Source organism: Sarcophilus harrisii, chromosome 4 (assembly GCF_902635505.1).
Source record: "Sarcophilus harrisii chromosome 4, mSarHar1.11, whole genome shotgun sequence".
NCBI lineage: Eukaryota > Metazoa > Chordata > Mammalia > Dasyuromorphia > Dasyuridae > Sarcophilus > Sarcophilus harrisii.
In genome coordinates, this window is record NC_045429.1 from 270,010,863 (window position 1) to 270,022,486 (window position 11,624).

General features: G+C 46.2%; 1 protein-coding gene across 1 annotated transcript; it reads right to left on the reverse strand.

The window, feature by feature from the left end:
* Positions 1 to 2,487: 2,487 nt before the first annotated feature.
* Positions 2,488 to 11,193, reverse strand: CNPY3 (canopy FGF signaling regulator 3). Its single transcript, XM_031964828.1, has 6 exons — positions 10,827 to 11,193; positions 6,327 to 6,450; positions 5,801 to 5,897; positions 4,899 to 5,021; positions 4,201 to 4,318; positions 2,488 to 3,269 (listed from the first exon to the last, which is right to left on the reverse strand). Exons 1-6 carry the CDS (start codon positions 10,990 to 10,992, stop codon positions 3,052 to 3,054), a joined length of 846 nt encoding a protein of 281 aa, XP_031820688.1. The 5' UTR covers positions 10,993 to 11,193; the 3' UTR covers positions 2,488 to 3,051.
* Positions 11,194 to 11,624: the final 431 nt, after the last annotated feature.

Sequence of the window (11,624 nt, forward strand, 5' to 3'; positions counted from 1 at the left end):
TGCCTAACCTGTCCAATGGCAGGTGAGATCCAGGACACGCCCCTGCCTGCTCTTCTCCCAGAGCCAGGAACCAGCGGTTCCTGACCTCCCAGGCTCTGGGAATGGACTTCTTCTACCCCACCTCCCTAACCCTTAGCTAGAGAGGAGCGTGTCATGTGGGAGATCTCCCCTCCAGCCCCATCCCTGGCATCCCGAGCTTCTGAGAGCCAAGGGTGGGATGAGAAAGGGCAAACGAGTAACTAACTCTAAGGGCTCAGCGAGACTGCTTCAGGGGGGTAACCTTAAGTCTTTCTTGAATGTCCACTTGGGTGCCAGGCCCGAACCAGCGAACGCAGACAAGGGATTAGGAGAGGGGGGAACGGACTGATGAATCAGGTCACAACATCCTACCTCACAACTCTTTCCCCCCCCCTCCTGTATTTGGATGTACTTATTATAAAAAGTAATTATACTAATTCCTTCTATGTCTAGCATAGACAGCCCCTAGCTTCTGCCTTCTCCAGGGGACTGGTGAGCTAGCCCAAGGGGGCCGGGTCCATAGGGTGAGCCGGGTTTGAGGTGGTATGTGTGTGGGGAGGTTTGGCATAAAAGCAGCTTATTATCTTTAGAACACTGAACTTGGAGAACTGGCTTCAAATTTTTTTTTTTTAATCTGGTGAGAGTGGGATATAAAACTGGGTGTTGGAGGCAGGGGAGGATACTCAATACTTAGTGGGCAAGGGGGGCACACCAGTGTACCCAGGTCCTCCCAAGATCCCAGGATGTGGAGGGGAAGCAGGGCAGGGGTCAGAGCATGTTAAACACAAGGGAGAGGAGGAAGGGCTCCTGCCTGCTCAAACACCAAAAAGAACATAGTGATAGGCTAGCTATGGAGGGGAGAGGCTCAGGGTCAGCCCGGAGCAGAAGTCCTAGCGACACACAATTGGACAGCCTAGCTGCCACCCCAGAAAGAGGCCAAACCTCTGCCGAAGAAATCGATGAAATAAATCCTGGGTAAAGAGGTGAACTCTCTCTCTGTTGGATAGTCCTGTTTAGTGAAACTTTGAGAGGAAAAGTGTCGGATATTGGGAAACGGGTTGAGAAGCAAAGATGTGACACTGTGGGTCACACTGTGGATGTCTTCTCTCTACCCCACTCCCAATTCTGTTCCAAATGTCAGCCCTGGGCATTGAAGTCCAAAAGAGAGAGATTCCACTCCCATGGGGAAATTGAACCAGTTGGGTCCCACCTAACATAGGATACAAGAAGAGTAAGGGCAGGTCCTTGACAGAAGTAATCTCCAAGAGTCAGTCTCTGCTTTTCCTTCAATCCACAGCAGGAGGGTTGTCAGCCAGAGAAGATAAAAAGTTTGCATTTCTCAAGGAAAAGTCTGCCTTAACTCCTCCGCAGAGGGGAGAGGGGGCCAAGACCGTGGGACTTACAAGTTCACAAACCACGCCACCAGAGCTAGAGGCCTCTTAGTTGACCCATTTGTTGGCCAGTGGGCCTGGACTTAGGCTCGGTGGTAACAGGAGAAAACGGTCATTTTCAACACTAAATTTAAGGGGGTAGCCGTAGGGGGAAGTCCAGCAGGATGGCTTCTTCCTTTTCAATAGGGAGGTGTGGGAAAAGAAATCAAACCAGTCCCACGCTAACTGTACCCTGCACCGTTAGTGCCAGGTGTTGCAAGCTCTGGGCCCGGCTGCTCCAGGTTGCCTTCAGGACTAGCAGAGAGGGACAAAAAAGACCTCATTACCCTCCCCTAACTTCAGAGGACATCATGAAATGAGCAGGTGTTGGCTGGGGTAGGGGGAGGAGGAAGAGAGGAAGTCCTATGTGATATGAAGAGAGGAAAAAACTGGGGAACAAAGTTCAATGACAAGGGGCAGCCCTGAAAAGGGAAAACAGTAAATACATTACACAAAACCTGGAATCACAAAGGAGGGAGGAGAGACGAGACAGGACAGGGGTGAACAGCCTGCTGAAAGGAGCCCAAAGGAGGTGACTAGGCAGAAAGGAGAAAAGGGAACAAAGGAAGCCTGCTGCTTGGGGGTGGGGAAGACTCAAATTCTAGAACAGAAAAGGAAAGGACTCCAGGAAATCAAGTGGGAACAAGGACAGCTGTCCTTTTGACTGTTACTCTAGAATAGGGTATTTAAAAACCGTCCTTGCAGTCTCTTTTCAAGGCCCAATATTTCAAGGTAGGGGCTGATGTGAAGGACAACCTCCATCCTACTACCAGCCCTCTCCTCCCCTGTACTTCTTCCCAGCACTCTCTACCTTTCCTTCCCCACCCCACTCCCTCCATGCACAATCTCCCCACCAGGATTCTCTCTTTGCTATTGCTCTTCAGATCAACTTCAAGAGTTCCCCAGAATAAATGGGAAATCAAGGCCCAAAAAGGGTTCATTACTCTTTACACCATCCTTATGTCAATTTCCATGAATTCTAGGTAGAATGGGAGAAAAGCCAGTTGAGAGGCACAAAAAAGGGAGTTAGGACACCAAGTAAAAAGGCCAAATATTTTTTTACTCTGCACATTGTGCAGTAAAATGGGATGGGGAGGAGTAGAGGCTGGGTGTCACATGGCTGCAAGGGGGCTAGGGCCCTGGAGAAAACGGCCTCAACCAGGATTGGGGTGAGGAAGGCCTTCCTGGTAGGACTGGGGCCAGGAAAGAGGTGTTTCTGAAACTGGGGGAGTGGTGTTGCTGAACCATTCCCACTGGAAGAAGGTGGGGGTGCACCCATGGGACAATGAGGGATGGAGTCCTCCCTGAGGGCTCGGCAATGCTCAGACTCATCCCTCGAAGGTTTACAATGCAGTTTTTAGCTCTGGGGCCGCCACACAGCTTTTCTTCCAAGCCCAGGGGAGAAGTGGCTGCCAGGAAAGGAAAAGGAAGGGCAGGCTCTGTAATCCTCAGCGGGACAAGGGCACAGCAGGAGGTGCAGTGAACCCCCAGAGCTGGGGAGTCCATCCTTGTCTGCCAGAGGCACAAGAGAAGACAGAGTCTCCCTCAGCCAAGGGCTTCTTTCTGCACCCCTGGGACAGTAGATGGGGTGCTCAGTTGGATTCTACAGTTCATCGGTGGGGCTGTGTGTGAGAGGGGTGGCTTTCTGGACACCCTCATCCTCCTCAGGATGAGGATCTTCATCTAGGTTTCTTGGGTCTTTCCTCTGCTTGCTGTTCTTCTTATTGGACGACTTGCTTTTGCCCCCTTTTTTCTTGGCTTTCTTCCCTCCCAGGGCTGCTGTATCTCCCTTCTTGCTGATCCATTGCTCAGTCAGGCAACCTGGTGAGGGGAGAGGGGAAGGGACACAATGCTCAACCAGCAACAACTAGAAATGTTCATCTGCAAAGTACCTGCTGGGCATCAACCACTGGCCTGAACCTACTGCAATAAGGTTTGGGAAAGGATGCTAAGGAAAGGGAGCGGGATAGGGATATGAGGAACAGCCCTATATTCATTAAGTAAGCAGGCATTTGTAGTCAGAAGAGAAGTAGGTTCCAATCCTGGCCTGTTCATTAGCTGTGTGACTCTGGTCAATTTACTTAACGTCTCTAAACCTGATTCTTTATGTATGAAACAGGGAAAATAACACTTTGGTGATAAAGCTGGTCAAGCATGATTTAAGAGAGCTATTTCAAAGCATAATCTTCATGGTACTACTGACCTCATGCCTGGGAGGTAATGGACTAATATGTGGAACACAACATATACTGGGTAAAAAGATGGGAGGAAAACCAGTTGAGAAACACAAAAAAGAGGGTTAGGACACTGAGTAAAAAGATTAAATATTTTTTTACTCTGTACATTATGCAGTAAAATGGGTTGGGGCAGTGTAGAGAGTAAGTGTCACATGCTCCTGAGAGGGCTAGAGCCCTGAGGAAACAACTGTGACCAGGTCTGGGGGGGGGGAGGGGGGAGCTCTGATGGTTTCACCACAGACCTCTGCCTCTGACGCCCATGACATAATGGCCTAGATATACATGCTTTGGCTGGCCCACACTAAACTCATCTGGTATCCACTTTGTAAATATTCTGAATATTTTTCAAAGCTGTGTGGAGCTGCAGCCTCCCCAAATAAGCCAGGCTCTCCAAGGACAAGCTCGTCATCTGAGATCCCCATCCCACCCCCAGTTTCCGTGTTCACCAAATCTAGACATTCCAGCAGGGGTAAGTGACCTGAGCCCCCGCTGCCCTGCCCCCGACTTAGACTCACTTGTGTCTTTCCCCTTTAGCACATGATTGGCGCAGAGAAAGGAGGTTAGGTCCTCTTCCTGATGGTTCCGATACCAGTCCTCAATCACTTCTTCAAATTCCTCCACCAGCACATCACACTAAAGCAGAACCCAACAGAGGCACAGATACACAGAATGTAGAATGTCACAGATGCAAGGGTCCTTTCAGAAATCAGCTAATCCAGTTTCTTCATTTTATAAAGAATTTTATATCACATTTATAAAGGCTTATCTGAGAGCCCCAGGAAGGATACTGACAAACCATTATCACTGCCAACTCCACTTGTATTCTCTGGTGGCAGCTTGTGCTTCTGATCAACATGGACCCCCATTCCTGATCTGTCCTTGCTGACAAAAGACTAAAATGGTACAGGTGGCAAGAAGGGGCCTTGGGATCTCATATTCTGTCTTTCCCCCATGACCACACACCTAATTCATCTCCCAGGCACTATCTGTGCTGTGCTATCTTGCTGATCCCACAAACACTAATTTAGTTCTTTGTACAGTGCACTGTGCTAGGTTTTTGGGAAGATAAACTGAAGGGAATGGAGGAACCATGTACAAATAAGTAGGTAGTGAAATGGGAAAAGGAGAAATCCAAACAAAATCCTCTATGAAAATGTAAAGAGGAGAAGGGAATGACACTAAGAACAGGTGGGGGAATTCCCTAGACACATACCTGCTTCTTGAGGTCAGCTACCTCAGCCGAAGTCTCATTCCACAGTTCATAAGGAATGTCCATTACTACCTTCACCCCCTTGTGAACTAGATTGTGGAGTGTTTCAAAAGTCTCAGACATGCCCTAAGAAGAAGAAACATAAGAGTATCTGTCCACCTGCCCTTCTCAATTCCTGAAGGTACCAGTAATAGACATTTTTATATTGAGCTGCAGGGACCACAAAATTATAGCATCTCATAGTTAGTGGGATCTCCCCGACCATCTAATCCAGCCCACACCTGAATGGGAAGCCCCCAGTCACAGTGCCAATTGGGCCTTTCACATCTTACTTTGGCTTCTTCTCCGTCTTGCTATTGCTGGTGTTGATTTTGGCCTTCTTTCTGGGCTGCTACTCAGTAGTCATGACTTCTTACTCTTATCTTTGCTCTCTAGTCTCAACCCAAGTTCCTCACTCACTCACTTTTCCTATTCCCCAACCTTTTGCTCATATTTACTCAGGACTTCACTTGAGACCCAGTTCTCTAATTCTGAAGAGCGCTAAAAGTCTGGAAGCTGGCATCACCTCCCACCACAAATGGGTAACTCTGACCACTTCTGCCAGTGGGACTTCAGCAATCTTGATCAGCACTGTCAGGCTGAATTCTGAAAGCAGAATACTTCTACTGTCAGTTGGTAAGAGGAATACAAACCTTATCTTTGAATGGTGGGATTGAAGGGGTTAAACAGAGAGTACCAATATAAAATGATAAAGTGCAATAGGAGCCAGCTTCGGGAAATAAGACCTCCCAAGGTTTGCACTTCAAATTACACCTACACGATCCACATAAGGACATACACTCACAAGGCTACATACTTACTCTCTCTCTCTCTCTGACAAAATGAATGAAGGGGATGATACCAACCTTAGCAAACCGGTTGCTGCCACTCCTTTCCTTATGCAAGCTATAGTCCAGAAGTCTCTTGCAGATGGTCTCAGTTACTTCAATTAACCGAAGATCCCTGAAGAAATGCCAACATAAAGGGTACTGATCTCCCCACCCATTTCCAGTTGATTCCTGCTGTTGCTACCACAGGAATGAGGACAAGTTTTTCCTATCTGGGGGTATGGGGGGAGGGAGGATCATAGAATCACAGGATGCCAGAGCCAGAAGGGGCCTTAGAAAGACCATCTAGTCAAATACTCTTCTTTTATAGATAATGAAACTGAGGCCCGCAGAAAGGAAATCACTTGCTCAAGATTTAACAATGATTAGTAGCAGAACCAGGACTAAAACTCAACTCTCTGAATTTCTAAATCAATGTTCTTTCCATTCCATCACATGGCCTTGTGAGTCACTGTTTTCTCCTGGGAGATGAGAAGGGGGCAGACAGTCCCCATCATCTCCAGGAATGGACTAAGGCAGACTTATGTACCCACTGCTCACTTACGATTTGGTATATTTGACTCTGGAGGCTTTCTGGTCTAGGATGCCATAGCCTGTATCAATCACTTCCTTGGTCTTGCCCGTCTCCTCAAAAGCTGACTTCAGTTCCACAGCTACATACTTGCATACTAGGAGAAAGAGGCAGAGCATAGGTGAGTGAATGGATGACACTTCAGGGCACTCTCCAGCTAAAGCAAACCTGAGACCCATATTCTAAGTTCCCTTCAGTGACTATTTCTTGTCATTTTCTTGCTCCAGTCAAACAAATTTATTGCCAGTCTCCCATATGATTTGTCTGTTCCAATATTCTTTTGAGGAAAACACAATTCCCCACCCCCCCAGCCTAGAACACCTTTCTTGCCCATGCTACCCAATCCACATTCAGTATCTTCAGTACCTCTAGGAAACCCTTTCTTTGGATGAACCTACTTGATTCTCATCTTGCTGTTTATGTCAATTATCAAAGTGATTTTCCTAAAGCATAGATCTGACTAAGTCACTCCCCTTCTCAATAAACTCCTGTTTTAAAGCTTTTTACCATCTATGCCCTTTTCTGCCTTTATCATACATTATTCCCCTCCACGCATTCTATAACCCAGTCATATCAGCCTTCTTTCTATTTCTCATATAAGACATTTTCTTTCTCATTTCTATGCCCTGACATTTTGCTGTACATGTTCCTGAGCCAGAAGTATTACCATCCTCACCCCCTTCTCTTGGGACCCCTGCCTTTTTCTTCTGCAGGAAGCTCTTTCTTGCCTTCTTGCTGCTGCTTTCCCATTAGGTATACCATTAGTATACATGGACATGTTGCTTTCCCCATTTGAATGGAAGTTGGAGGTTTTGCCGTTTCCCCCCTCTTTTTTCTGTATCCCCAATGTCTAACAAGTGCCTGCCACATGGTGGGAATTCAATAGATGCTTATTGATTTTCTGATTACAGGGTCCCTTCAACACTTAAATACTCAAAATGAATTTCTTCATTTGGCCTTCATTGTGTGGCATTTTAAAAATATCTTGGGCTACTTTCTCATGTCTCTTCCTCCCCTCCAGGCTATAAACATCTCAAGATTAAGGTCTTTATTTTCTATTTCTTTCTATCTTTTTCACTGTGACCATTATACAATAGATATTCAATAAGCAATAAATACTGTTGAAAGGAGGACAAAATGACTTAACATTTGCTTATGGGCTAAGCAGGTCCTAATGCCCCTTTTAATACAATATAGCCTTGAGCCTAAGCTTCATTACAATTAAAACATTGATGGCAAAAGCTGATGGAAAACCAATTTACCAGTGACAAATAACATGCCCCGGAAAGTCATATGATGATATTTTCTATCATATGCATTAACTAATTGCCTTGAGACTCTATCTAGGGATAAAGAAATGACTCTTGAATAATTTCATCAAATAAGCTGGTTCTTTGAGAGTCTGAATTTAAATTACAGCTCACCTCCCTAGTTCTCCATTTCATGCCATCTGCTGTCTCTTTTTCTACATTTCTCAATTCAATCCCTTCACTCCAGGAAAGCACATCATCTTTCTGGCTTCTCTGCCCCCTTCTCCCACGCCCTCTGTGTGAATTCTGCAAGGCCTGGGGGTTTGGAATGCCCTCCTACTCTACCACCCATCCAACCATAAGCCATCTCCTCAACTCCTCCAAACTTCACCACCTAACAAGCCCCTCTGGGGATCCCACCCAGAACCAGAACTGGGGAGGCTGTGGCATGGAACCCTGAAACTCCTGGCCATCCACCCACCCATCCCCTTTCCTGGGCATCTGCACAACGTTCACATGTGCTGAGGCCTGTCTCTCTCTCAGGCTAATGGGCCAGAAGCCCAGCTCTGTGGGCCAGGCACAATAAACACTTATATGAGAATATAAAACTATTATTAATAATAGCATAGTAAAGAAAAGCCTGAGGGCTGGAATTTGCCAAATCAGTGTGAAGCTCTAACCATCTTTGTTGAATCACCTATAAAATGAGGAGGGTGGATAATAACAACCAATGCCATCTATCAAATACAAGCATACACTCCCATTTTAGTATTCTAGGCCCTTCATTAGGTTCCAACCTATCTTTCCAACCTTATACTACCCCTTTCTCATTATGTTGTCTAGATTCCAGCAAAACGGAGTTATCTTCCTCATTAATTCCCATCATGCTGCTTCTTACCTCCTTGCCTCTGCTTACACCAATGGTATCAAAACTCATACCCAAGTTGAGACCCAAGTCTCAATGGGTAAGAGAAATGAATTACCCAAAGTTTTACTGTATTCTTATATTGTTAAAACACCTTTTGTTTGCCTCATCTGACATGTGCCTGAGATGGACTCTTCTTCTTTCCTATTTTCACTTAGGTTATGCCTACCCCAATTATATTTAAAATCATTTTTTCCTCCTCAAGTGTCTTTGCCTAAACTCTTTATACTTCTCTTACTTGCTCTGTATCATCCTTATCTGTAAACTTATTGTCCCATTTCAATTTTAAACTTTTTGAAAACAGTGTCTGTGTCATATCTATCTTTGTATCCACTTAACAATAAACATTGGGTGAACTTTAAGTTTCACATACACTGTCTCATCTGACTCTTAACTAATCTTATGAGTAAGCAGGGTTAATCTTTTCTCCATTTTATAGATGAAGAAATTGAGACTCAGAGAAGTAAACTGATTAGTTTCTCAAAACATATCTATCACACAATCCTAGGTCTTCTAGTTCCTGATCTAGTTTTCTTATAAAATCACTTTTAGCTCTAAAATTCTCCCTGTTAGGAGAAAACTCTGACCTCATTCTAAGAACATGAACTAAAGTGAGAGTAAAGAGAAAAAAATGAAACTGTCCTTGAGGCCCCTTAGTTTCAAGGTAACGAAAAAGAGTGGGAAGAAAAAATGAAACCACAAAGAGCCCTCTGCCAAGGGAGGCAGGACAGATGGAGGGATCCTCGACCTGGAGAATGAGTGGGAAGAGAGAGGGGAGCACAAAAACTGGTGAAATGAGATATTCTGAGCTAGGACAGAGAGGAAACAAGTGGCCTGGCCTACAAGATTAGAAGATTTCTGAGGGCTGGGATACTCTCTCATTAACAGTATTTCCCCTGGAATCTAGCAAGGCACTCTACATACTTAAGAAATGTCTAAGCAGTGGAAAAGCAGTTCTCATTTCAATTCATCAAATTTCATTAAATGCTTACTATGCACAAGGAGCTGTCCTCTGTACTGGGACACAAAGATGAAAATACTCCCTCAAAGTGTTTACAATCTAACATGTACATAGATAACTGTGCTCAAGGACAAAATATGCTATAAAATAAGTCAAACAAATATTAGAACAGAAAGGGATGATCCAGATTTTTGCTTCATTTTATTTGTGAGGAAAATGAGGCCCAGAGGAAAGAACTTCCCAGGGTCACTGGGCCAGTAATTAGTAGTATAAGGACTTGAGCCCATATCTACAGGAATCCAGGATGACTTCCTGAAAAAAGTGTTCACCAAAATGATACAAAAGTAGACAGTCAAAAAGCTTTTAGAAATTCAAACTTCCCAACTCTTCTCCTTTCATGATTATTAATAATGATGATGAGCTGACACAGAGCAATTACTATGTGCCAAGCACTGTGTTAAGAGCTTTCCTGTCTCATGTGATCCCTACAACCACCTTAAAAGGGCGGTGCTATTATTACCTCTATTTTATAGATGAAGAAATTAGCAGACAATTAGGTAACTTGCCTAAGATCACAGAGCTCGTAAGTATCCGAGGTATGACTTGAACTCCTCTTTTTGAATACTCGACCAGTGCTCTACCCACTGCCATCCCTTTGTTTTCCTACCTTCTCTGGAACATTTTTTAAAAAACAACTATATATTCTTTTAACCTCTGCCCTTCACTCCTTCCATCCCCTTTCTTTCCCATCCTCACATATGCTGCTCACATTTAGGCGCTGCTTTAAGGCTTGCAAAGAGCGTTATAGATATTATGTAGATAATACAGATTTGATTCTCACAACTCTCTACAAGGTAGGTTCTATTATTTTTCTTTTTTTCTTTATCTATTTATTTATCCTAAAAAGGAAACTGAGGCAAAGGTTTAAATAAGTGGCTCAGAATCACACAACTACTGACTGAATATCAGGGTAATATGTGAACTGGGGCCTTCCTGTCTCTAGGTCTAAAGCACTACTTACTGCCTTCCCTTTTCTGCCTGAGATCCTTTTCCCTTCTCCATTTATTTTCTCCTTACCATTCAATCACTAATTAAGAACCTCGTAAGTGCCAGGAACAGACCTCACCTTTTCCACAAGAGCCCCCTCTCTTTATCTCTCTCTTTGCTTCCTAGCACAGCCTCTTGCCCTAAGCCCAAGCCCCGCCCCTAAGTCCCGCCCCCACCAAGAGGACACGCCCTTTCCCTTCAGGCCCCGCCCCCGCTTCCACATCAAGTTCCGCTTCGCCCTCCTCGCACTCCTTCCCCCCCCCCATCCATCTCGACCCCACCCCCCTCACCCTCGCACTTGCTGGGCAGTCGGACCCAATCGGTCTCCTCAGCCGAAGCACTCAACTCCGAGGGGGAGAGCAGGAGCAGCAGGAGGAGCAGCAGCAGAAGGAGGAGGAAGCGGTGGGGCCGGAACCGGGGCGCGAGCGGCAGCGGCGGCGGCAGCGGCCGCTCCATGGCCGGGCCGGGCCGGCACTTCCTCCCCCCCCCACCGTGCGGCCGCTTCCTGGAGCCACTTCCGGGACTGCACACGTGCCTGGGCGTCACCACGGCAACGGCGAGCCCCTCACTCTTCTTCCTTCCCTCCTTCTTCGCCCAGTAGCCCTCACCTCCTGTGCTGTTACCTCCAGCTCGCTCCCGTAACCAATGAGCGCCCGAGTGCGAAACAGCCAATGGGCCTTCGACGGGAGTTCATAGACTGACGAATGGGGAAGGGAGGGCTGGTGCCCGCTCCGACCAATCAGAGAGCCTATGGTGGCTGCTGTGACCAATGGCATCGTTGCTCTCTGAGGGGAGGGGGGAAGGGAGGAAGCGGGTCCCCAGGGAGGGGTGAGAAGGTGGGAATAGTAATAAGAGCTGACGTTTACGTGGTACTTAAAAGGATTGAAAAGCGTCCTGTTGGCGTTGTAAATCAACCAGCGGGCATTTATTATGCGCCTCCTGTGTGCCAGGCACTACGAGAGATTGCCGGGACTACAAAGCCAGAAGTGAGCCGGCCCCTGCCTTCAAGGAGCTTACATTCTAGGGAAGCGCACGTGTACCTGGGCATACACGTGTCTGCAGTGTGCCCACGTGTGTGTGTTCTATAT